Source organism: Halictus rubicundus, chromosome 3 (genome assembly GCF_050948215.1).
Source record: "Halictus rubicundus isolate RS-2024b chromosome 3, iyHalRubi1_principal, whole genome shotgun sequence".
Taxonomy (NCBI): Eukaryota; Metazoa; Arthropoda; class Insecta; order Hymenoptera; family Halictidae; genus Halictus; species Halictus rubicundus.
In genome coordinates, this window is record NC_135151.1 from 13,846,226 (window position 1) to 13,874,077 (window position 27,852).

General features: G+C 45.9%; 1 protein-coding gene across 10 annotated transcripts in view; it reads right to left on the bottom strand.

The window, feature by feature from the left end:
- The window catches only part of LOC143352728 (uncharacterized), a 242,042-nt gene that overhangs the window by 72,496 nt on the left and 141,694 nt on the right, over positions 1-27,852 (bottom strand). For all 10 annotated transcript variants that reach the window (XM_076785462.1, XM_076785460.1, XM_076785467.1 and 7 more), the window contains one exon: positions 15,082-15,128. In XM_076785462.1, coding sequence (XP_076641577.1) covers positions 15,082-15,090 — 9 coding nt within the window. In that variant the 5' untranslated portion in view covers positions 15,091-15,128. The remainder of the gene's footprint in view (positions 1-15,081; positions 15,129-27,852) is intronic.

The following is a 27,852-nucleotide window of genomic DNA, read 5'->3' on the forward strand; positions in this document are numbered from 1 at the left end:
ATGCCAGCTGACGTGCACCTTGAATCGAGTGGATCTCGACGGCTCAAGTTGACGTTTTAGGTCATTGATGGTTTTACCAAAGAAAATGCTTCTTAATTATTTTGATCTGTTCAAACAATCATTTCTAACGTAGATGTTTGTTTTCGAGTAAATAAAGCTGTGACATTGTGTTAATTTCGATCAAATAACGTGTTAACAAAGATGAAGATTATGATGTCCCTTCGATCCCCGAGCATGGTCGTCGTTAAATGTCAGCGGCGTAGACGCGTGTAAACTAATATTCCTCAGCGTGTCGCGCGGGGAGGACGAATCGTGAGGGGTAGGTTCCGCGGGCGCGCGCGGCGGAATCATTATAAATAGTCATAATTACAACAGTCGCGCGTGCCTAATTCAATTAGGCTGATTAACGTTGTACGTTGCAACTTCTCCCCGGTTTCGCCCTTCTGCCGGAGCTTCGGTAGGCAACCAGCGACGACTAGAGAGAGGAGAGAGAGAGAGAGAGAGAGAGAGAGAGAGAGAGAGAGAGAGAGAGTCTGGCTGGCGTGTTCTGGATGGTGTATGTATATATAGTGGTGTGTGCGCGGCCGGGCAGAGCGCGTAAAATATACCCCGTATCCTGGCCAGGATCCCAGGACCACGCCGCCACGGTATTATGCTTATGCATAGACAAGTTATAGCCCGGTTAATATGATTATCTCTTCGACGAGAGGCAAAGCGAGTTAAAGAGAAACGAAGGGAGAAAGGGAAACGAGGTGCAGAGCCCGATACGTTGCCCGGGATCTGGTTCAACCGCGTCGAACCCGAAGAGAGTTAGCGCTGCATGCATATATTATGCATGTGCTGTGCACTATCGGATTCACCATTTTCTCGGCGACCGTCCAGCCGAATGATGACCGACTCGGTTTTTCGCAAATCCTTTCGTCTCACTGATCGGTATCACTCGATACAATATCCTGAGCAAGACCCTTACTTTCCATGCAATGGTTAAGCACAATTAACAACTGTACTGTTTTGTTTGTAATTTAGAACTTGCTGAAGTAATTGTAATCCATTTCCTTTTTTCTAGAAAGAAGATCTAAGATGTATTCCTAGTTTTGAGGGGATACACGAGTGAAATGTATCTTGCAGTTTTTCTTTCGAGGTAGAATAGAAATTATGAAAAAAAACGAATTACAGTGATTTGAAATTATGAAAAAAAAAAAAAACGAATTACAACGCTTGGATCATAAACGTCGCGGAATTATCCCCACTACCGCGAGGTACACCCAACGAGGGGCCACAGACCTCGAGAGGCTTCGGACGCCGAGGAGTGTAAACATAACACGGCTCGGGTATGTTTCCTGCACGATATACGACGCTGGCAAGACCAGTGTTGTTGACATGTATCGAGAATTTACTGTATCTCCCTTTATATGTAGCCTTGTAGTAGATCGACTTATGTTTCGTTTCTTGATATGTAAAGGAGGAATATCAAGACTGTACGTACCTTTTCGCATTATTTAAACTGTGCCAGGTGTCTGAGGAAATCGCACCTCGAATTTAATGATTGCAGAGTTGAAAGCTGGGCGAAAGAGTCGAAGGCGTTTTTCCGGCAAACAGCGTAACCTACTTATCTAATTCGCTCCCTCTTTGGCCGTAAAGACGTGCCGAGTAAACGTAGCGTGATAATGAAAACGGGTGTTTAGTCAGGACTTCCGGCCGAGTCGTTCTCTTTGCACCTTTCTCTTTTCGCCTCCGGGTGTGTTTACATCCCTCTCCGTTCCACGTTCATTTTCTCGCTTCCTCCGTCTCTACACTGTCGGCAGGGCGGCCATGCATCGGAAGTCGTACTTCATTAAGTCGGTAACACTTCTTCCAGCCGCGTTACTCATCCCTTTCAGGAAGACGGGACTCTATGAGCGAAGGCGAGGATCGAGAGGGAGTAAGATTAATTGCATTCCGTCAAGAGAGGAGGCGTATTTTAAACGAAACCGCCGGTGCCTCTTGCTGAAACGACGACGCCGAGGTGGTTGAAAGGAACGGGACGAGACGCGGGAGAACGGCGGAGGAAAACGACAAGCAGCCCTGAAGAGAGGAAAGGCGAGATGGAGTCGTGAGCAGAGCGAGATTCCTGCCACCGATGATGGAAGAAGAGGACCCCGTCTCGCGCCGGCAAAGAGAACCCCGGAGAAAGAGAGGGCGGGACCCGCAGCAAAGAGAGGAGACACCGCCTAAGGCCTTGTTGTATTTATCATATAATTACCATAATAGAGCCTCGAACCACCCGTCGCCACCTCCCGCTACGAGAACCTCCTCTCTCACCCCTGTAGGACCAACCACCGATCCCCCACCCCTCTCAGTTCTAACAGCCGCAACCGCAAATTGGAAACTCTCGAATACATTTTCCCTTCGTTGCTCTCTCGTTCTTCTCGCCCGAAATTGTTGCCCATAGGATCGTCCCGAGAACGACCGAGAGGATGTTAACGACGCAGGATCATCGAAGCCGACCCACTCATTCGCAAACCGCAATTCCCTCATTCTACTGGAATTATTTTTCTGGCATCGGATGTACGTTAATTTATTACTGAAAATATTATACATTCATCGCAAAAATGTATAGGGTAATTGTTCCAGTAGTCAGCCGTTTAATGCGAGTACAGTGAATTCTCGATATATGTCAACAACACGGGTCCAGCAACACGGAGCCGTGTTATGTTTACACTCCTCGGCGTTCGAGGCCTCTCGAGCTTCTTGACCTCTGACAGGGTATACTCCGCGTAGTGTGGATAATTCCGCGACGTTTATCATACAGGCCTTGGCGACATATATAGAGAAATCACTGTAGTCGGCCTTCTTAAGTGATGTATTTCTTAATAATAGAATTGGTGGAGCATTGTGCTCATTGAAATGTAAAGAGTGTCCCAAAAGTGCTATGCTTCCTAGAAAATAGATGCCTAAGGTCGTTTCAAGTAACTTTTTCCTTTGCGAGAATGTTCTCCGCGGCTTTGTTAAAGAGTTATTAACAAACACCATGGACCAATCAGGGCGCGGCAACAGCGGACGGATTTCGGCTCGGCCAATGCCAACGCCACGCTCAGCGGGACCTGCTGCCGGTCCGGAATCTGTCCGCTGTAGCCGTGCTCTGATTGGTCCGCGTTTTTCGTTAATAACTCTTTAACAAAGCAGCGGAGGACATTTTCGCAACGGAAAAAGTTATTGTAAATAACCTCAAGAATCACCACTGTCAAGGAAGTATACCGTTTTTTGGGACACCCTATATAATAGTTTGTGAGCAGATACTCGCAATAGATATAATTCTATTCTATCGAATGGGGGCTGAAATATGGTACAATTGTACAACAAAAAATAACAATTATACAATATAAGAAGTATTAAATTTTCCCTTACACTTTGATTAGAAGTTGAAATAATGTCGGAACCGTCCCATCCGATCCGAAAAAAAAAACTAATTAGACCCGCCATTTCGGGATTGTTATTCGAAGCGAGGTGACGTGCCAAGGTGACCTACGCCTAATCTAACTTCCGCGTTAATTCCGCCCAGAAACTAAATAAGCAATCTCTCCAGGCGTGAGAGATGGTGTCGGGGGTGTGTGCTTTTGAAAATTTCATTTCTCCAGAGGATTTCGTCCGGTCGACCATGGCAAAAATTCGCGGGCCTCTCTGATCCTTCGAAACCCAGCGGTCTCTTCATCCTCGCAGGATCCCGCGACGCATAGGTTATTTTTCGAGCGCGAAACTTTTCGCGAGTGGCTTTCTTTGTTCAGTTTGACGACGAAGGAGAACGAGAACGGTGGCGTCAGTGAATGGAGCAATTTATATCGATGGCTTATTCTCCCTGGCTGCGAGCGATCGGTCCCGAATCTATTCTCAAGGTCTATTTCGAGTCGTTTGTATCCTCTCCTCGCGATATTGGCTACGACATCGGGCTAAAGCACGACAGGGCTCCGAAGATGGCTGCTTATGGTTCTCTCGTCTGGTCGTTTCGTTTCCAACCACCCTGCGACCGAGTGGCACGCGCAATATCCTCCGCTCCTGATAGTTCTCCACGGTGATTCCTTTCAATAAGGGTATTTTTCTTCCAGTTTTCTTACTACTGTTCCATTAAGGCGCCGGTATATTCTGCACGCGGATAACTTATCGGTGCTTACGGACCTGTAAATCAACTTTATTCCGCGGAAATATGAAGCCGCTGGCCGGTTATAGTCCGGGGGAGATTTAAAAATTTCGTACGGTTGACTCGGGAATTTTATAGATCAACCCGAACGGCATTATTGATCCAGAATTTATGAGGTAGCTGAATATTTTCCAAATCCGTCTTGGCAACCCTGTAGTTAGTACCAGCCTGAAATACTTTGTCAAACTTCAACTATTATTTTCTTCTTATCCTATAGAAAGTACAGACAATGCCCATCACTCAAATAGAAACAAAATACTTCCTGCGCTAATTACCTTCTCGTGATGTCTATTACCCGGAGGAGTGAGGGTAACGAAAGTATTCGATGATATTGTTACAATAAATTAAATAGTACAACGATACCCTTAAATTCTTTAGAAACCTTCACTGCTCTGTATTTTACTTACACACTTCTGCTACATATGAATAAAATCCGCAGTCTAATTATTAACTAGTAGAAAAAGAAATACATTTTTATCAAACAGTTCTGATGTTCAAAGTTTGACTAACAGACTCGTTTTTAGTTGCTAGAATGTGTGCACGTATATTTGAAGAATGATAAAAGCTGGAAGCAGCGCAAACTTTCCCGGCTGGCTGATAATTACAGCGTTTATTCGTCTACGAATAGACAGGCTAATCAGAGCGTTCGCCAGGCAAGTTTATCAGTATCGATTACTCGCGGACGTATTCACACTTCCTTAATTTCATCTGCCGGATCAGGCCAACTAACTTTGAATGAGCCGGCCAGGGGCGAAGGGAGAAAGAGCGAAAGACGGTGGAGAGACGGTTCTTGAAGGAGGGCCAGAGGTGGCTTCTCCGGTTTCTTCGGCAACCACGAATCACCACCTCGACTCCTTCTCCATTCAACCCTCTTTTGGATCCCCGCCCCCCCCCTTTTCTGGTCACCGATGTGCAGCCGCTGGAAAGATATTGCAGCTAAACACTCGGTTCTTTGATGCCGCCTCAGCCACGTACACCCGTCCCTAGACCCGAGCCCGGCAGATAATTAACGTTAAAGGTTAATCCCGCGGAGAACGATGGCCAGATAAAGATAGATCCGCCAGGAGGAGATTTAATAACGGGGCTACCTTTTGCCCCGTGTCCGTCACCCGTAATTTAAAGTTAACGCCAAGTTCCTTGCAAGCAAACAAATTATTCACGCGCGTCTCACCGCGAAAATGTGACGTGAATGATATTATGCATTTGCGACGAGAATGAACACATCAAACAGGAAACAGTCTGAACTCCAGAAGAATTTAACACTGAACCTACCAAGCACATAAAAATGAAACGTCTTATAGATGATTGAATTTACTTAAACATTGTACAATTTTCATTATAATGTATGCTTAAATAAAGAAGTCAATTCACTAATTTCCTATGAAAACGTTTTTATAATTTCAATGATTGTGAAAGGGAAAACCGGTCATTTTGACCGTGGTTTAGTGTTAAGGGGAGTGTCACGTTCCATAATATCGAAAATAGAAAATATTTATTTTACATAGTGTTTGAAACGTGTTTACAGAGTGTTCAAGGGTTAAATTCAATAGTCGGCTGAAGACGGATTGGTCAAATACGAAACTGTGAAGACTATAGAAGAATTTAATGATGTTATATTATATTGATCGGATTAAAATTGCTAAGATAGAAAATGGATTTCCATCTAACTTCTGGTTCTTGCAATCGACTTGGACAATTTTTGTTTTGCATAAAAATCCGCAGTTCCCTTCTACATTTGCATTAACCTCAAAACAGAAATTCCAGAATAAACCGATTCAACTCTCTCGATAATCCCAGTATGAAAAGAAACCATCCCTAATAAAAATCAATTTGGAACGATAGAGGTTTCCGGGCATCAGCGTCGGTTCACAGCCGGGTAACCGTGGTGTCGTTTACACTGGCGGATTTGTATATTCGCTTCTCGCGGTAAACACTCTCTTTTGTTGGTCGCCGGGAGTTAAGCCGAGGTCTCCCATTAGCGCCGGCCGGAATTACAAAAATAACACTTGTCCCTGCAGCGGCGCCCCACGGGTAGCCCGGTGTAGTTAAGTAAAATTAAGCTAAAATTTCCGTCGAGCCGCGGTGTATATTCAACCCCTTTTCCGCTAGCTCTCTTTCTCTGTCTCTCTCTCTCGGGCGGTGGCCAGCCCTGGCCAGGGACAACCCCAGTCCTCTCGAAAAACCACCCCCGCCTACCCCATATTCCGGACACTCTCTCTCACGCTCGCTATCACCTCACTTTCCGCGTATACGTTACACTTCACGCTGCCCCTTTCTGCCACGTCGGCATTAAATATTTACCTTTCAATGAATATGCAAATATAATTATTTACGCGCAATTTAGACGTTTTTACGCGCCTCGCGCGCCGCACCGGCCATTTCTCGGCCGTTGGCGATTTCCAGCACGAAGAAACGCCCGTGGACCGACGCAGATCCCCTAAATTCACCGCTTTTTATGATTCATTAATTTCTTTGTTTGCGGACCGCGCCCGTAATTAACTGCGATCCCGCAATATCGCCACTTCCCGAGTCCCTCGACGGTGTAATTTCTTGATTAGGTCTATGTCTGAAATAATCAGACGCTGCTTGTCTGACCGCCGCCTGTGTTCATAACGTCGCATTCTCCACTAATATTCTCTTGTAATATTTTCTATTAAAAATCACCAGAAGCAGTCTACTTGCCAATGTCTGAGTTCATAGTAGCACTATTGAACTAGCTCTTATTTCTACCAAAAATAATCAGAAAATGTTTATCTATCATGCATCTGTGTTTAACGTATCACATGGACACGGTAACAATTTATTAATATACGTTGCCAATGAATCTAATTTGTTCTATAGTACATCAAAGAAAAGAAAATTATATTGGAATGCAGAACAGTTAAAAGACCGATCACTACGATACATTCTCTGTCTAACTCGGCAATCGACAAATTAAAAATTCTCCGCCCACAGAAATCCGCTTCCACGTTGATCGAACCACACATTCCTCTCGGTATAGCGTTCGCGAGTCGTTCGCAGGACAAAAAGCGCAAATCACCGTAGGTGGGAAATTAATTAAAAGTTTTGCGAATATCTCGTGGCGTCGCGGCGTTACGTTTGATTTTCCAGCAAGGTGAGACTCCGGCGAGCAACAATGCCTCGGCACAAAACCGTTCTCCCTTGGCGAACGAACGAAGTATGTACACGTTACTCAAGAAGACGTGAAAGGGACGCTGATGAGATTCGAGGGAAAGTGTACAGGCATCAAGCGTCGCAAGTTACAGAAGCTGGGACGCGTATCGAGCGTGAATATTACATCGATCAGGGTTTGACGATGATACGCTGCCTGGCTAAGGGTGGGCTGGGGGGTTCGAAGGGAGGTCACGGGGGAGGTAGAGGAAGTGGGGATGATGTCGCCTATTATCCGGTGAAACACCTGAGCCCCCAGGTTCCCGGTTACACGTCGCTCGTGCCTCTCCCATCGTGGCAGAGTGTATGAAAACCAGCACGCACTCTCCAACGGGGCGATGCCGGGCGTCGACGTCGGCGTCGGCGTCGGCGTCGGTATCGCGGCTAAATTACATGGGCTCCGCGTATTATCCGGCCCTAAATTATTCCCTGCTAAACCACAAAAATAGCCCCTTGCCGCCCCTATTTCTCTTCGCATGGTTTCCCGGTTTTCTCCGTTCCCGCCGGTGTCACCCGGCACGGTCATCGTCTCAACCGCATCGACAGTATATTCTACGCGGTCGGCTGCTGAGTCTTCTTGAACAAAATTTCGCACTCTCAGGTGGCTGCACCTGCTGGCCCCGGACCGCTGATTTATCCTCTGGTTTCCCGTTTTTATACCAACAACACAGATTGAAATAATTCTCAGCCAGAGAGTCCCCTTCGTGCCAGCAGACTGTTTAATATTATTCTATTTGATTGCATGGTGGATCAAACGGACCAACCATTGTACTTTCTAGAAAGACATTGTCCTCTTCAACACTTATCATGGACAGCTACCTTAAGAACACAATAAAATCAATGTAATTTATTGAATGAAATAAAGATTCTAATACTGTTGCAACCTTCGTATACGTTGCAGATGCTAACCAAATTTGATACACTGAATAAGTTAGTACAAAAATTCATTTTTTAATTTGGTCAAATAATGTCACTACTAGGGGACGTGACACTTAAAGTGATAATATTATAATAGTAATATTAAACTATCTAAATAAATTCTGTTAAAGTAAAAGATTAAATTTCCACAGAATTACAAGTCAAAAGCAAACGATTCCCATACAAAATTATTTTCCAAAATAACACATGTGTTAACCTAATGTTTCTAAAATTTGTTTGGAAGGAAGAATTATGTTAATTCAATCAATCCTATGTAAAGGAACAGAACGTGCCAAAGCGGATAGTTATGCTAAAATAACTGGTGAAGGTGAAATGAATAGTGACGGTGGAACGAGCCGATGGAATTACCGTCTCCATGTCACCGGCAGCTAAAATTTTTACGGAGATATTATTCCGTGTTGTTAGCGTCGGACCGTCAACGTCGAAGTACATCCCACAAATAATGACGTATTATCACGACGTCAGTCCGGCATCGTGGTCGCATCTAACGTGCATCAATAATCGTTAACAAAATTCCCAGCACGTCCATCGATGTTGAACTTTCTCCTCGGTGGTATCGGCCGGCACAGGTGAATATTAACGAATGTTTGCCTAGGGGAACGTGTTCTGTCCAGGCATGATGGACGCTTTGGAAGGCAGAAGTTCGGATAGAAATAAGCTTCTGACGTCCAATGTTCGACCCCTGTTCGACAAGAGATGGATCATCCAATTCCCAGTACACTTATTTCCTCTAAAATACAGACACCCGTACAATTGATCTCCATAAACAATTACTCGGACTCTTGATATTAAAACGAACAAAATATACGAATATTATTTTTATGGCGGATTAAATCGTCGTAGTCTACGAGAAGAAGTTCGGAATCTCCTTACGTCTTCACGTGACGAACTGATAAGTTCCAGGTTAATATTAATAAACTTGGAGACAGGATAAGCGCGCGCGAACACACACACACGAGACAGGCGAAAAGTTTAATCATAAAAATTGACCGTGGAAGCGGACAGCTGACCGGCCCTGTCCAATAAAAGATATATCACTTGAATCTTGTTATATTTTCGCGGGATGAAATATTTACGCGACGCTTCCGCGAGAATTCCGAGCCACTCGGAACTGGCATGAGAAAAGGGAGTGCCCATCGTCGGAGATACTATACTCGTCAAGAAAAGCATGTTTCTTGAAATATTTAAGCTTCTTAAACATAAATTTTTAGATCACTACTCTGTCCGTGGCTATTAATAAAATCTTCGAGTCACTTCCAATTTGTAAAAATTTCACTGAACTTTGATATCTTTTCTCTTGTACAAAAATTCCACAAAATCAAGGTAATTTAGTCGTTGTAATCAAAACTGCAATGTTATAGCTTATCACAAGGAGTCGCACAAATTCTAATGAAATTTGGTTCAAGCAGCTGTATTATGAATAACATTAATTTTTAAAGGAAGACAAAGAATTTTGTCACCGACAATATAGAGCCAAGTTGCTTAATTTCTGTAATTGCGAATCCTTATGTATTTAAGACATTTGCATATTAGCGGAATACTATTATATCATTAGTAGAACTAAATGAAAAGAATTTTTTGATTTTCCTGAAATAACCTATGCAGTTTGAGACTTGTTTGAACGTTTACGATCCACTGATGACAGAAATGATTTTTCCACGACGAAGCTAAGCTTGAACACTAACTATCCGCGCACAGATGTCACTGGAAAGGGAACACAGCCTCTCTCGAGGCAACAGTTGCGCGCAAAAACATCAGGCCAACTATCAGGTTCGATTCGATAAAAGATGGATGATTCGACATCGAGCGTACGGCCGATCGGTCTCCGAGCTGACGCTCTCGAAGATGAAATGCACCCTTGGCGACGTCGAAGCCGACCCTAACGCCCTGTCGGCCAAGAAGAGCCTAAGTCCTCTCTCTCTCTCTCTCTCTCTCTCTCTGCCCCTTCCGTTTTTGCAAAGGCGAACGAACAGGCTACTCGACCAAACCGAACGGGCATATTTACGAGAAAGACGCGTGCCCCGCGTTGGAAGCTACGATCATCCCTTGGATATGCCCGATTTCGAATACAAATTCCTCCATATGTAACTTCGAGAAACGGTTATTGGACCAACTAAAGGTTATTAGGTCCGGAGGTAAATGGACCCTTTCCCGGTGACCAAGCGTATCACGTACTGACGCCATGAATTGGCCAATGTGTTCCAGATGCAAACACTTTCGGTTTTATTTATTGTGGATCTTGCTGGACACGTGGAGCCGGGATAACGGTGTCCCATTTCTAGCATTTGCTCCGAGAATATTATAACATTTCTCGATTGTGACTCTCCTAGATCCTGTTAACTTCTTCAAATCCTTTAAATGTATTTTTGAAATACATCAACATTGAACAAGTTAATTTTAAGAATGTGCTGTCAATATTTTGTTAATAAAATTTTAGGTGGGACTCGATAAGGAAGCTAATAAAACAAGCACAGATATTAAAATTTTATTCTTCACTGAGCCATTTTACTGGTTGATGCTGGTAAAGATACTACATGCGTAATTTTTTTACAGAGTACAGTGAATTCTCGACATGTGTCAACAACACGAGTGTTGCCAGCGTCGTGTATCGTCCAACACTATTCACAATTTATCTGTGGATTTCTGCGGCTTTTATGCAAAATAAAAATTGTCTGCATTGATTAGAAGATACAGGAGCTACGTGCACATTCAATTGTTTTCTTAATGGTTGTAATGTTAATGGTTGTCAAGTACGTTCCTTTTTGGTCGTTTAATTCCTAATCGATGCGAAAAGAAAATCTAGATCCATATGTAATTTGACATATTTAAAACAAAAACTTTGTATGTCTTCAGCAGAAGCTTCAACCATTAATATCCATGTTGAACTCCTGTCATAAGCTGCAATACAATTCTACGAACCGAGAAACATGAAATCAGCCATAACGAAGCCATTTCCCCTGATTCGATATCCGTTGTCCAAAAAATCCCAATAGAATACTGTGAAACACATTCTGCCAGGTATCGATAATACCCATCGTGGTAACTTAAAGAGACTTAACGAGTGTTTGGGCGAAGGTGTAGCAGATTTATACGAAGGGACAAGAAGGAGTATACTCGAAGAGGGCGCGAGGGGTTTCTGGTCAGCTTTCGCGAGGTCCCCGCACGACGTCGTCCGTGCCGTGGCGCGGCAGTACATTATTTCTTGATGTCAAATAAAGCAATTAGCATGTGCCCTGACCAGGGTCCACGGGTTCTAACCCGAGTAATCTCGCCCAGGGTCCCCGGCGTGTGCGACATCTTCATCAGAGACGGACCCTCCTCTTTCCACCTCTCCTTTCTCCGGCACTTTCCTATCCTGCCGCCCCTTCTCGCCGGACGATACGCAGCTCACGTGACCATCCTGCACCCCCAGAGACGAAGGGACGGGCTCAGGATGGCCCTGGGAGCTGGGAGGTAGACTCTCGGCGAGAGGAAAAGAGCGAGACGTCGTCCGAAGTGGAATTGGAGTAGCGAAGAGGGCGAGAAACGGGGCGCGGAGGGCTCGCAAAATGGCAAAAGGCGGCGTGTCCGGCGATGGTGCAGCCGCTTCCAAGGGAAATTTCACAAAGGCTGACCCGTTGCTAATGAATGTTATATAACCCTTTTAATGCTTTAAGCCTCTTAGATTTTTCAGAGAGCCCTCCACGCGCCTCCTTCTACGGCCCCGCAGCCCCGAGGACTCTTTCCTCGCGCGGTGCACCAGAAGTGGTTCAACGCCACGGGAGAAAAAGAGAGCTGGCCGGGTCGTGCCTCGGGGGTAGGTAATTATGTGGCGGACGTAAATTAAGCTTGTTTAGATTGGGATTTTTATTAAGGTCCTTTATGAAAGAGTGCCGCCACTAAATGGCGCCCGGAACACTTCATCCCTCCGTGCTCCTTTAAATGCTGCTTTAACGGGGCCGCGGTGCTCTCGCGCGTATTAATACGAAATTTGCCGAGTTCTCGGCACGATCTGCTCGTGCATTCAATTTTATATTCGTTGTAATTAACGTGTCAGGCTTCCTTGGTTTCCCGATTCCGTTCTGGGACTGTTTTCATCTTCGAATCTTCCTTCGGATGTCCCAACAAAGTCGTAACCAATGATCAGCAGCGAGGTATATAAAGGCGGAGCAGGATGTACGCGCCAGGGCGAACGGAAGAAATAACTAAGGGTTAGTTTAATCGTGTTTTAGGAGCCGTAGGTTTTAACGTTCTCCTTGTCCCCTATTTACGGAGGGTAAGAAAGCCTTACTATAAGGCTGTGGAAGCAATAACGACCCGATTTTGTTTGCGTCGTTATCAAAAACAACCCGCTAATCGATACCAGTGCATCGTTGTGCACACTTTTCAACGTACCTTCAAAGTCTCATGAAAATTATAATATCCTTAACCTCGGACAAACCAGGGGCAAGCTTCTGGAGCGTAACGTGAAGATATGTTACATGTTCTACTGATATGCTACTGTAGATTTTACGAAACTTTCATTCACAATACAATATAGCCCGTCATGCAAGAACACGCGTAGGTGCATAGGAAAGCGTGGAGAAACTCAATTTTAACGAATCTTAACTCCAACTAGAAAGATAGGAAAAAGTAAATATAGTGTTTATAGGAAAAAGGGGGAATGTCAATTTTAAAGAGTGTTGACATTCTTCCTGTTTTCTATAAACAATTCACACATTTTCTTTCTATTCTGTTTTCTATCTTTCTATCTGGAGTTAAATGGTAACAAGTGCTAGTCCGAAATTCTACAGACGACCGGCTGTTTCGAGGTGCCAACGAAGAGGTAAAATCTCGCGAGAAGTTAAACGCTAGCAATTAACGATCCGAAGAAACGTCACCATAGGCTCCGTTCGCGTCTGTTGTCGGCCGTTCGCCTTGGAGTATCGAAAATCGAGATTCAGCAGCGTCGATTTTCTCGGATAGCTTTCGCGAGGCGAGGCCGGGTATGCTTGCTCGTTCTCTCGATTAGGCTTTGCCGTCATTAAAAGTTTATAAAGAAGCAGAGCTACCAGCAGCCGGGGCACACAGTGGTGAAGAGGAACGAAAGGGGGCAACGTTGAAGGAGATGGAGGGGCGAGGGGGGAGTGGGTGGGCGAAGGGATCAACACCACCCATCGTCGAATGGGAGCGGAGGCCGACGGCCTTGGTAGAACGAAGAGGGAAAGAGATTCCAAGGAAGTTTTCTCATGTACAATGCATAATGAGGAAAGGCAGACGGCGCATAAAGGGCCTACAAATGAGGCACGGGTTATACATATACATTCCCCCGGGCAGATACGCGTAACCGACGCACACAAACACGCCGGATACTGGCGTGAAGGACTTCATGTAACACCCCCGCCTTCTTCCCTCCACCGCCCACCAACCCCCCTCCTCGTCTGCTCCTACGTTACAGCGTTACCGACTTCTAAGCGTGCAATGAAGTTAAAAACTTTTCCCTCTGATTTTAGTTATCCCCGGCAACTTCGAAAACGATGGACTCGTAAAGTTTTCTGTTAATCTGCTGCTTATGCAACGCCCGGCGTTGTATCGCGTACCCGGAGCCCCGGTGATTTCTTCTGGATATATGATCCCGGTGGATGTGGAATGTTTACGCGAGAATCGATTCGCTCCGTAACCGGTCGCGTGTTGCCCCGAGAGAGCTCGTTGCGCGATAAATGTTCCGCAGAAAACGAGGTCGCACGGAGAAAACATTTTTCTTGTAAACGCTACTCTTCCGAGGTCTACGGTGTAGCCTCCTCCGTCTCTTGGTAGAATGCGCTCCAGCGAATGAATTTTACAGAGTACGCTTCTGTAAATGAACTTCGTAAGCCTCCTTTGTCGTTTATTAGAGCATGTTTCAGTAAATGAATTTCACGAGTCTACATTACTGTTTACCAGAGTGTGCGTCTGTAAATGAATTTCGCAAGCGTTCTCCATGTTTTATCGAAACGGATTTTACAAGCCTCCTTTGTCTTCACCTAGAAATAAATTTAACAAGTCCAAGAAGATTAACACTAAACACCGCCGGTCAAAATGACCGGTTCCAGATTTCTTATTTTACAATTACGGAAATTATAAAGCTGCTTCCGTGGGAAATGATTAAATAAATATATTTAGTAGAGCATATATTCTAATACGAACCGCGCAAAATCTAAATAAATTCAATCTCGTTATTCTCATAAGACAACATGTGTCAGTTACGTTTAAGGCTCGGTAGGTTTAGTATTAAATAAATAAATTGATCCGGATGATTACTCGTGAAGCCTTGATAGCGTCTTCCAGGATTCGGAAAGGAGTTATTTGTGAATTTCGCCCGTTCGCGTGCAACAACCGAGCAGCGCAGGCCTCTAAAATATTTCATACGGATACGTGTTCTACCGTTGTTCTAGCAGATTTCAATAATCGGCCGGGATATGGGTCGTCGAGCACCGTTACGGCTCTATCAGTGGATTTTCACTCATGAAAGCGTTGTTGATTGCTTGGCACAAGCCACCGAAGTAATAGCAAGCAAAAGTACGAGCACGCAATGAACAGGGGAGGGGGAGGGGGTGGCATGTTGCATGAAAACCGATTAAAGGTGTTGGATCGATCTTCCCTAGTAACTGACTCGCTTGTACTCGCTGATGGAAGGTGCAAATCGTCGATCGTGTTGGTGGTAACCGTGGCGCGCAACTTTCCTCGTATCGAAGCTAAACACGTTGCCCGTGCCCCCTCCCGAGAAACCTCGCTCTGATTTCCACGCTTTTGCTCGCCAATTATTAATCAACCCGTCTGATTAACGTCGCTGCACTTACCTTATTCATGATTTGGCGGGGATAGTCCCGCCTTGCGAGAGCCGACTCTGAAACAAACGGAAAAGTTCCCTTTATTCTCCAGACGTTCTCAATTATGAATTCGAAACATTTCAGTTGAACGACGAACAAAAACATTATAAACAGATATACAGGTCTCTCGCAATATTATAGATTTAAAAAAATAATTGTACAATGCACAGCATTGGATTCAATCATTAAGAATCGCAGGTATACTATATATCGAATCACGTGTCAATATTAGTAGACTGTCGATTTTTGTGCAAAATAAAAATTGTCTGCGTGGATTGCAAGATACAGGAGCTAAACATATGTTTGTGTCTTTTTTTGTGCTGAAAATGATGCAGCAGTATTTTTAAAGTCTGTAAATATTTTCACTGTTTTATATTCTACCTACTGACTGCAGTCAAAAATGCATAAAATATTTTTAACGGATTATTTAAGGTAGCGTAGTCATCATATTTCGGGTAAAATCATCTTTCCAAGCTTTCGGCAGCCCGGTTCTCTAACGACAGCTAATGCGTGCAGGGTTTCGGTCCTCGATCGTGCACCCAGTCCCGCATTTTCACTCCCCGGAGTCCCCGGTGACCCCTCCTCGACGGGCACCACCGAATTCCCGTAATCTAATGAATGGCCTAACCCCAATATCCTCTCGGTTCAACCTCACCGCCACCTACCCTCTATGTACCTCTGTGGAGTATGTACCATGCATGTAAATACGTTCGTGGGCGAAAGATTCGAGAGGCGGTATCAGGCTGGCGCGGCCGTGCGGCGACTTCTTCAAAACTCTCGAACCCTCGAGCGATAATTAATTATTTTGACATTATCGCGAGCGTAGCCCCTCGATCCAGCCGAGAGCATCGAACTGGACGTTCGGCCGAGCTGCCTCGCCCTCGATCGTTACTTCACGAAGAAACTCTTCGGCGAAAATAAGAGACGTTGATTATTAACCAGGCAAATTAGTACCGTGGAGTTTGGGGGATGCGAGAAGAATTCAGGAGAAATCGTTTGGGTACGAATTGCTGAGCAACGAGTACAGGATCGAGCCCAGGATTCTTTAGTGCAGATTCATGAACGCTAGTAAACCTGATGGAGGATATCAGGATCTGAGGTGCCATTAGAAAATGCTATATCATTATTCAAATTATCTTTTACATTACTCAATCTATTTATATTCAGTAAATTACTAAATATTTGAGTACCGTGTGGGTCAACTGTATCAGTTTCATACGTGTAAAATTTAAAAAATCTTGTACAGTGGAAATGTCAGGTTAATAGTCAATGACGCAAGCGAGGATCGCTTCAAACGTGGCCAAATGCAGTGAGCAAGCTATCTCTACCATGAGTCAGAGACGAAGTACCCCAAACATCCCTATCTAGAATTATGCCATAGCAAAATGCTTCCAGAGCGAGAAAAATAAAAATCTGCGAAGACAAAGTGGCCAGAAATTCGAGTATACGTTGATCTATAGGGACGCGAATCCGGTTCGCAGGGACAAGGTCTAATTACTGGTAGAGCAAGGCGAAGTTCTTTGGTCCAGAACGAGGGACGGACAAGTCTAGCTGGGCGGCGATGGCTGGAGGCTGGCTCGCAAGAGGGCAAAGAAGCGCAAATGTGTTTATTTTCGGGGAATAATAAAAAGGGTCTCTCGTGCAGCGGGTCGGTGACGCGACGCGGGCGGCGATCGTACCAAAGTTGCGAATAATGTTTCGGACACGACGCTCGTCTGGCTTTGCCCTAGCTCCTACACCCACCTACACCACCACCCACCCTCCCTCCCTCCTGGGCTGGCCCCCTGGCTGCCTCCCTCCGATCTCCACCAGCCTACCCTTATACGCGTGTCCGCCGCAGATTCAGACTCCTAATTAAGACAAGGGTGCGAGAGGGGTTTCAGGGGTTTCTCCCGGGTTCTCCCCGAAGGGAGGTGGGAGGATGTGGGTGAGGGTAGTAGAAGGAGGGTTTTCACGAGGTAAGGGGCACCCGTACCGCGCCGGAGGGGTAAGCCAAGGCAAAGGGGGTAAGGAATATTGATCACGGGACCACCACGGCGAGGCAGGGACTGCCCGTTCTCTCCTTCTCTTTCTCTCAGGAAATCTCTCTTTCTCCCTCTCTCTCTCTCTCTTCCCCCTCACACTGTTCCTCTCATGCTATCTGCCTCCTTCTATCTTCCTCGCTCGAAACTTCCGTCTCTCTCCCGTTCTATCGTCTTGTTCTACGCTAACCGGTGTCCCACGCTCTCCAACGTAACCGTGGTCGTCTTTCGTCCGTTGCTCTAGGCGCGCAACCGGCACAGGACCAGGCCAGACTAAACCACCAAACGCCAGATGCGTGAAATCAGTCGGTTAGAGGCTGCCCCGCAGCCTTTACGAATTATTGACGCTGAAACCGCGACCGCGGAACAGATGATGCTGCTGCGCTGCGAGCTATTCGCCGTGCTGGAAACGTCGGGAAGAACGATCGACCCCGACATCCACCACGCGGAAATATAATAAATGCGAGAGGAACAGTGACATCGGTAGCGACCAACGTCTCGCGGTGTTGACGTTATTATTCCACGTCGAGTTCAGCCGCGATTGGAACAGTTGGCGCCGATGCTCGATGGCCAGATTAAAAGCACCGGCTCGGGCTTGGTTTGTTCGAGATTGGTACAGCTCGTGGAGGAGATTCGAGGCCAAAGGATTTGGTTACCGATCCTGGTAAATTATTGTTCTCCCTTCGAAGTTCTTATTGCAACTGGTACTCGTGGATTGTAGTTTCTTGAGGCACTCGAAATTTATGCCCAAAATTGGGACGCTTACAAATTTAAGAATTAACCTGGATTGCAGTTGAACATTTAATGCTGGAGAAAATCTAGCTCTTAATTCTTTGTACGATATTCAATTAATTTATATATTTCAGCACGAAAAATTGCAATTCAAAGATCAGCTGCACGAGGGTTGAAAGTAAACACCTCCTTCCGAGGAAAAGGTTTGTTCATCGTTATACTATTATACCATTACACTATCACTGTACTGTCTTCTCATCAGCAACGAAAAACTGGATTTCTCGAGTGCACGTCCAAATAACCCGAAGTAATGGCAACCATTCCAACAATGAAGAAGGCACCGCTTTCAATGTACATCAATGGAAAATGGTAACTCCGACAATAATTAGATGCTTGACGATTGAAGAAACATTTTCGGAACTTGTTGAGTAAAATCGCTTGACGATTTTAAGGGGTAGCGAGTCTAAGATTCGCGAATAATTATGCCAGCTCCCCGACAATTCCGTACAGGTGAGCAACATCCTGATAACGCGGTCCGGGCTCCCGGTACAAGGTCCGTGTAATGTCGACAAGGGTAACAGGACCGGTCGGATGAAACTTCAGCTGGCTGGAATCGGGGTGGGTGGCCTGACGAACTTTGACGCACACGCTCGGTCGGACAGATCTACGTCGTAGACGTGTGCAGCGTTCTCACGAGTTTTCGAGAGATCTTCTAGAATGGTAAGAAGGATGGAGGACGGTCCCGTCCCCGAGGCTACGACAGGCAAACAGAGAGAGAGAGAGAGAGAGAGAGAGAGAGAGAGAGAGAGCGAGAGAGAGAAAGAGATTGGGGAACGAAGGACGGGCTCGAGTTTACACGACGTAGCGACTCGTCTTTCTGTCCGTCGTCGCTCTGCCTTAATTAAATCTCTCGACCCTTCCCGAAGAACTCGCGGGCTCCTAGCTGAGTGCTAGAAGTAGAGCTCTGCCCCCGTCGTTTCTTGCCTCGACTCGCCTCGACTTGTCTTGTCGTGACGCGTCAGGCTTACGGGATTTTTCCCGCTAATTGCCGGGACTGTTTACGAGAACGATGAAGTACCGTCAACTTGTCCTGCGAGTATGTCTGACGGCGCCGTGTGCGCAACTTTCGGCGAGAATTGACGTTTCTTCAGCAGATAAGACGATGCTCGCGTTATTAGACGGCCCGGGCGCTGAGCTGGATGCTTGTGAAATGTGTTGGAGCAGAAAATCTACGTCCAATTTGGTGAAAATAAGATCATTGGTTCGAAACTTTAGGATTCTGGATTACGTGAATGCTATACGTAGAACGTGTCGAGTCGTTACATGACTTCCAGGTATAAATTCTTGTGTTAACGCTTCACTAACAGCATGATGTACCATCGTATCAACCGTTTAAAATCCTGTTGACAGGTCCTCGTGTAGAACTTGGATTTCACTAGAGACATTTGCCTACTTGAACTTCGCAGATGGAAAGTTTAGCCAACGGGCTAGCTCCAGGTACGAAAGAAGCGTTCCTCGGGAATAGCAAATGACAATTACGGATGTGAAAAGGTAGCGGGCACCGGTCTCGGGTATAATGGCCGCCCGATCTATGACGGGCCCGGTCTTTTCTTAGCGGTGCTCTTCAAGGATTCAATGCGCCACCATTTTCATGGCTCAAGGTGCCGTTATTCGGTCCGGTAACGAACGTCAAGGGCGACCTCGACGAGACCGGAAGAGATCTCATTGTCCAGAAGCGGAGGCCACGATAGGAGGGTTGCGCACTGCCGGCAACCAGCCAACTCAAACTTTGATATGGTTTCCTAAATAACCAAGGCGACCGATACCGCAGCACGATAGTCCTACCCCCCCCCCTGGCCATCCTCCCCGTTGCTCCCCCTTCCCCCCTCCTTCAGGTCTGCATCCACTCCGATCTATGGCGGGTCCAGGCTGGGTATCGTAACTACTGTCGAAGCATATTGAAACCCTCACACCATCGATGACCTAACTCGTCGCCCGCCAACCCTATCTAGCCTACCGACAGGACCGCATCGGGCGCCCTTCCGTGCAAAACCTTCGAGCGCGTTTGTCGTTCGCACCATCCGCAAAAGGTTCGCGTGCAGTCCTTCCAACGGCTCGATCGACCGGTCACCGGTTTCAGCAAACGCGGTCCGCGTCTGAGCAATTTGAAAGCGGAGTGACAGGCAATCTGCAAGGTAGCCGCGCTAAGATGAGAACGGTGGGGGCTGCGGGACACGCGTAATGACCACCGATTTATCCGACCGGGGACGAGTGAAGAATTTGAAATTAAAATCTCCGCCCGTAATTGCACGGACAGAGCCGCGCCCGGAACTCCCGGCCCGTGGGAAACTTTGTTAGCGGCCGGTAGCGTTCCGCCGAACGAAAAATTAAGGGAATTGTCCTCTCTATTAGTTCAACGGATTCCGGTAATGCGCTCGTTGCCTGGAGGACTGGTACGTTGACCATCGAAATCGATTACTAACTCTGATGATCACTTTATTGGAATTGGGTGGGGATAAAATTGGACTGCGGTATAAGGACCAGCATCTGGCCACTATCGTTAATGGAAACCCAGTATAGAGGTTCATCTCGAAGCTTCTGTAGTCACTTTTCTAAGTTGTATTTCTGAGGGGACAGGAAAAATGAAAGGGATAGCTGTTTTTAATAATTTTACAGATTCGAACATCTCCAGCGAGCTTAACAAATTTTTGTTGGCGCTCCGACTACCACGGACTTCAAGATTCAAGTCTTATCTTCACAACGAGAGCAAGACATTTCATGTAGAATTTTTTCTTACCGTTTTATCGCATTTTGAATGAAATACCTTCAGCATTAGACTACAGGAATGAAAGGCGATAAAACATCGTAGTACGGGTATAGTTGTAATGAGAAGACTTCAATCTTTGAACGCGTGGTTAAATTTCATCGATGATTGTACGTCTTTAATTTGTGATTGTAAGACAATTCAAGAAAGTGGGCGTAGAGGCTTCATCCTATAAAATAGACTCAACAGCTCAAATATCTAGCATTATTCGTCTAAGATTTAACAATCCCCTATTCGAGAACTGGAAATTATAAAGTTAAATATCGATTCCCGTAGCAACTTGACCGAAAATTGAATTATGGCTCGCAGGGATGACGTTCGAACAGAACTCACCCTGGAGAACCTCAGCATCCGGGGATTGCTGGTCGGATTATTCGCCACTAATTACCGAGGAGAAAAATTCGGCGGGTTGAACTTTTCCACAGACCTAATGTTCGGCGGAAGAAGTGCATGATAAGAATCGGGGGCAGGAATTCACGTGCGCTTGGGCTTAGAATATCTTTCGCCTAGACACGGCCGAGCGGCGAGCTGTATCTGGAGGTTAACTGTTTGTCCGCTAATTAGAAGCTAACAGCGGAGCTAAAGTTCGGAACTTTAAAGTTTCTTGCCTCTCCAGGAGCCTCCTACGCCCAGCCGGTACCCTCTTCAGGGGGGCGGACGCAGACACCCCAGGGGCGAACACCCTATCGTCCTTCCAACTCTTCTTCTCTTTTGCTCCTTCCTCTACGACCGGCTAGCGTTAATTACTAATTAATTGTTTCGCATGTTTGAGTTTTAAATGGATAAGTTAAACAGCGCATAAGAGGCCTGTGGACCTACGGAGAGCGAGAGAGAGAGAGAGAGTTCCCGCGTTTGCTCCGATCTCTCCTCGTCCGTTCTTCTTTCTTTGTCCCTCTCTTTGCCCCCTGAAGCTCGCCGCGTCTCTTCAACCCCCTTTCGCGTACGATTACCCTGCGAACGGTGTACTGTCGGTTAACGAGGTTAGGATGACCGTGTGAGCGAGAGCTGGGCAACCGCGCGCTCGTTCGTTTATTCGTTTTTCACCTCGTCATCAAAACGCCGCAACCCCGCGTGTTCGTTACATACATAACTCTCGTAGCTGGAAAACTTTGATGCGGCCGCTGTATCGCGTGAAAAGTAATGGACTGTGCCACGGCCAGGGTGCACATGGAACCCTTTGACCGCTGGCTTTTTATGCGAAAAAACACCGGCCCGAGCGACGCCCGCATAGAAATTGAATCAAGATTTCGATACAATTGTTTCACAGCAAATTATTCTAACCCAGATACTTCAAAAATTCTCACGAGCCGTGGATTTCCTCCTTTCGTTCAACGAAATCATAAAACACTCTCGTATCTTGTCGCAGTTTGATTGTATGACTAAAACAAGTTTGATCGAGTCAATATACAAAATAGGAATAGATGAAACATCGTCTGAAAATCTTTTCCATTGTACAAAATGTGTGCTGACAAGATACTGTATAAAATTAGTAGCTACAGACACAGTGTAAAATTAAAAATCATAGAACCAAAGCTACAAACACTGTGTGCAATTGAGAGTCGCAGAACCGAAGCTGCAGGCACAATATAAAATTAAAAATAGTAGAACCAAAGCTACAGTATGATATTAAAAATCACTGAATCAAAGCTGGAGATACGAATTAAAGTTAAAAGCAGCAGAGACTTCTGTGTTAATTTCGTTTACTGTGATCAATTCAATTTGCGTGGTCCCGATACCTTCCCGCTGATACGAATTGATGTTTCAACTTATTCTCGATCAAAATCCCGATCCCACGGGAACGTAAATCCCCGACGAGTCGCGTGTGTCGCGGGTCTACAAATCGTTTTACCTCAATCTTGCGCCTAGGTGGAATCGGGGGCGCTTCACCCCTCGGAAACGGCAACCGGCTTCCCGCGGCTCTAATCGGCGCTCAAATAAAATGCCGTAATGCCAGATAAAACATCCCATTTGTCTAACGACGATTTTTCTCTCTGAGGCCTCTTCTCTCTTTCGCGGCCGGTGGGATGAGGCTCGAGAGAGAACGCGGGGTGGTAATCATCTTAAACACCATTGTCACAGACACCTCGCGCAGCCCGGGCTCTGCCACTCGGTGCCACGCCACCTGATTCTTCCGTAATTGAGATGGATCGATAAGGACAGCCCCCCTGCCCGCGAGAGAAAGAGGAAACCAGAAGAGCCGAGGGTGCTGCTTTTTTAATTCGATGAGCTAATGTACCGACAGTTACATTAATGGCGTCTCTGGGGTGTCGCACTTTTTTCGCCACGGTGCCCTGATCCCCTCAAAAACAAAATCCTGGAAGCGATTGGCCCCTTTGCATATTGTCGAGTTCCCAGGCATTGTGGATTATCAATTCACTGTTGGGTACGACCATTTGTCAGTTATTATTCTGATTGATCGTGTGGGATTACAGCGAATGTATATACAAGCTGCTCCACAATAAATATGTTGCGTATCTCAGATGACTTCTTCGAGGAGTAACTTCTTCTTAATGTGTGTATCTACATTGTGTCAAAGGATTTGTGAATATTCCTACCTTGTTTCGAGTGAACACTTTTGTTCGTCTTTTCATTTCGTCCTTATCTTAAAACAGTGTTTTTGCACACTTGCTTTTTCCATTCACGATGAATATGTTCGCCATAAAACACACGAACAATCGAACATCATTGAACCCTTAATATAGATAAATTTATTTGACTATAGTGATTCCTCCATATATGTTGCCAAGGCCAGGAGGATAAATGTCGCGTAATTATCCCCACTACCGCGTGGTAGGGATAGCCTCGGACGCCGAGGAGTGAAAACATAACACTCGGGAATGTTTCCTGGGCGATAAACGACGCTGACAAGACCCGTGTTGTTGACATATATCGAGAATTCACTGTATTCGAAAACACAACTATGTTATTTGAAGTACCTAAAAAAAAAAACCGACGTACGACGAACACTGAATGTAATTCGTAACTCAAATCAATATTAAAAATTAGAGACACATTTATCGTTAAGATCGAAGAACAATGCGTTTTATCTCGCTGATCAAATAAAGCTTGCAAAAATGCGTTCGGCGAGAGTTCGCTGGAATAAAAGAAGAAGGCTTGCGGATTCGAGTAATTGTGAAATAACGAGTCCGGAATGAGTTGTTCTGGCGAGTGCGGGGTAAAAACGGACGCGTGGGCGTAATTCCTTCGAGCCGGCCCGGTATCTGATCAGATTGCGAGGAATAGGATGGAAGTCCGGCGTTGGTCGTTTCGCGCGTTTCCTCCCCAGGAAGAGGAGGGTTCGGTAAACGCTTGCGAAGGCTTCGACGAGGCAGTCCCTCGGCAACGATGGTCCGTGTCACTGCGTGGCCCTGACAGCCGGCAATTAACAGCCGCGGACTCTCGCCTCTCGTACTCGGCGCAACGGTAGCGTCGCGCTAGAACGTCGTACTAGACGCCCCGGTAAATAATTGTCCCCCACCACCCTCACCCTGTCGGCCGGTTAAGACACCGATCCTTCCTGTCCCCTCTCCGATCCCCTTCCTCCACGCCCTTGTTTTCTACCTTTATGCTCTAACACCCTCGGCAGCCCCCGCGTCTCCTCGTCTTTTTCCACCCCTGCTGGTTCCTGCACGCCAGTCAATAACAGACCTCGATTTCGACGAGCCGTTTTCCGATTATTCGAGATTTATCCCAGTGCTACCTCGCCCCCATCGGGCTGTACTCTGTTCCGCCTTCATTATTTACTCCAGATAGAGAAGAAGCCTATCATCCGATTTATCCCACTCGAGCAATCGTTGTTACGGTTACCAGTCCTAGAGAACCGTGGAAACCTCTCGGCTTCCGGTGCCACGGGTTGCAATAACTTTTATTAAATCCGCTGATAAGTGGGGACTACTTGACGGACTCATCGAACTGCTCTAACGTCGAAGTTAAAATACACAGTTACTGGCTTGTTAGAATATTCGCCGAAACTTATTGGGCCGTTAGAGTTGCCTCTAACCCCGCGACCTTCATTATATTACATTTCTTATTATCTTCTCCATATTATATACAAAAATATATATATGAAGCTTCTTTCTCAAAATAGTGTTTCCTACATGTTCTTAAATATCTACATGTAGAAAAAAAAAAAAGATTAAAAAGGGCTGGTAATTTTTGGCCCGAATAATCTGTGGTAGATACTGTGTTATGCGAATATTCATATCTATATCTCCCTCTGACGAAGAAAGAATTCAGAATTTTCCAAGAACAACAATCGTATCACGCAACGAATGAGAAATCTGCGCTCAGAACCAGCTTCAATTTATCGCGAACCCTTCGATTCCTCTTCTGGGGAACGCATAAAGAGGTAGGAGGGCGGCGAAAGTTGGGCGCAGGACGTAATTTGAACGTTGACAGGTATTTATCCTGCGCGGCAGGAAGCGCCGCTATGTGGGCGGTCGAGAGAAGGTGGAAGGGAGGAGCGGAGAAGTAGCGTGACGACGTTAAGAGCATTAAGGAGACGTTTTCCGCCCGACACTTAGGTTTTCGTTCCCGCGCCCACTCCATAGATTCCCGGCCTATCGGCTTAGCGCTTGGCGGGCGGTCCCGCGCCACCCCTGGCTTCCTTTTCCACTGTCTACTACCAACGGGCTCCTGCGAGCTGCCGAGAGGAGGACCACGGTTTGTTGCTGGAGCCGCCGTTGCTGTTTCTCTCTAGGAAATATTTTCCTAAGCGTAAGAACTTAAGTACTCGGGGGCATACGGTGCTTCCACTCATTAAAGAATTTTCTTCGCGGAATAACAACGTCCTGGCTCCATGGGAGGAACCATGATGGAATTTGAAGCCACCGTCTCGCGCTCGGGCTTGTAATTGTTGGTGACAGTATGCTTTCCAATGTGGTCTGAGAGACTCCTGGAGTCTTTGAATCGAGTTAATGACCGAAGAACAAGAAGGAGATTTAAAGTCTGACTTGTACTACTTGTTTTGCAATCGTTGGTCCCTTCCACTTTGTCTGACCGTGACTGTCCAATTTTATTAGGTTACTCGTGGCCGTTTTGTTCTGTTTGTCTAACATGGCTGACTTATTCTAATTTATTGGACGTGAAAAGCTTACTCTACATACTTGGACATGGCTTACGTATTTTACTTGTTTTACAACGAGCAAACGGCACAGCTTGTCTGATCACGACTGACTTATTCTGCTGATTCATTCATAGTTGCTGTCAACTAGCAGCTACTAAATTTTTAAAAAATTGCAATTTATATCTACGTTAAGAAACATTGTATAATCACCAGTAGGAAACGCGTCAATTATCCAGACGATGTCAGATATTTTTCCCAAGGAACGGTTGTGTAGAATCGGTAGGATTGCTTCGTTCACGATCGTCGAAGAAGTTCAGGAGACGTTCGAGAACTCCGAGTGCGTAAACGACTGCCGATTGGCAGCACGCGAGACTGAGCACGTGAAAACGATGTCTTGGCTTTCGTCTGGAACTGATAGTCCTCCTTTCCCCTCCGGGAGGGCTTCGTTAAGCACGATGTTTGCGCGCTTTTCCGCGTAAATCGCGCGACTGCCGGCGTGTGCGTTCGTTCGTTCGTTACCCGACTGGCAGTCGAGGCCGAAGGCGTTTGATATATAACTCGATGTATCGGATAATAATGCGCGATATGACGCGTGAGTTGTTAATTCGCGCGTCGCGTCCGTTGCACATGACGCCAGGAGCCTAACAGACTCCGACGAGGCAGCTCGAACCCCGTATTCGCAAGTGACGTATTCTTCGCTCTCCGATCATTCCGCGCGAGTTCACGCCAATGGGGAGGCCCTTGCGGATCTCTTGATGGAACAAAGAAGAAAAAAATAGAAGGAAGAAAATTACCGGCAAATCGACCGACGAGCACTTGACCCCCGGGGATATTGCTCTCCTCCTTCTACGAGGGCGATTAAAATCGGATTCCACTTTGTTATGGAAGACGGTGAGATGATTTTTTAATGGAGCCCTTTGAAGAGCTCGACGCGCGGCGACAGGTGGCTGCTCGTCGCCGTCACCTCTTCTGGATTATTGCGGCTTTGATCTTCTCATTTCGACCATTGATAGGCTCTCTCAATTGCTCCAAATATTTTCTTCGGTTACAGGTTGTGTTTGTACATTTTTTTTTGGCTGCGACGAGGGTAGCATTTTAGTAGGTAGTACGTGTCTTCAAGATCTAAAGTTTCGAATAGCACTAAACGATTCTGTGCTTTAAATGAACATTCGAGGAGCATTCGAATTTCACGTCGCTGAAAAGTTAGGCACAACTTCAAAGGTCAAGAGCGAACCAGACAGAAAGCTTGTGAATTATCTATTACGAGGAAAATTATGGAAATAGAAATCGAGAACAAGAGTGCAGTCCTCGCGGTTATACGAAAACCAATTCGTAAAGGGCGCTGTAAGTCGTTGCGGCATAGAGGCCGAGACTGCCTTTAAAATAATGGTGCTTAAGTAGCCAATTTGAAATGTAAAGATCCATCAACATAAATTATACACGGCGCACCGACGTAAAGGATTGCTCCAGTCTCGTTGATAACGAGAAAGGTTCATACCAGAATTTTTTAGAAGGCTGGTACTTTATTTGAAACTGCAATTCGAGTAATATTGCAACTTGCAAGTTTACATGATCGATTGGCTCAAAATTTAATGTGCTTGTTCAGCTCACGTGTCGCCAATTGATGAATTTTTCGAAGCGATTACGTACAGGAGCATACATATTGTCATTGAGAATCACCCCTTAAATTTTCTCCCACCTGTAGTCGAACACCCTGTACAATGCCTTCCATATTAATGTCTGCGGATTGGAATATTATAAATGTAATTGTAATATGTATGAATTTGTTCTCAAATCTCGTCTGCAAAGAGAGATATAATTTGACTCCAGAACACCCTCATAAAACATCTCCCAATCCCTTCGCAAAAATGATAGGAGACTCTCAGGCTCCCGCGAACAACTCAAATGATTCCACCGGTACGGGGCAGCGTAGAGATGATTCAATCGAATTCCGCGGCCTTGCAGGAGCACTCTATAAAACACAATTAACGCTCGCCGCGGGATCGGCGTGTTTCTTCGAATATTGATCGGCGGAATCGTCGAAACGAGAGAGAAAAGCGGAGCCGCGAGCAACGAGACCTACAGCAAGAGGAGGCGGA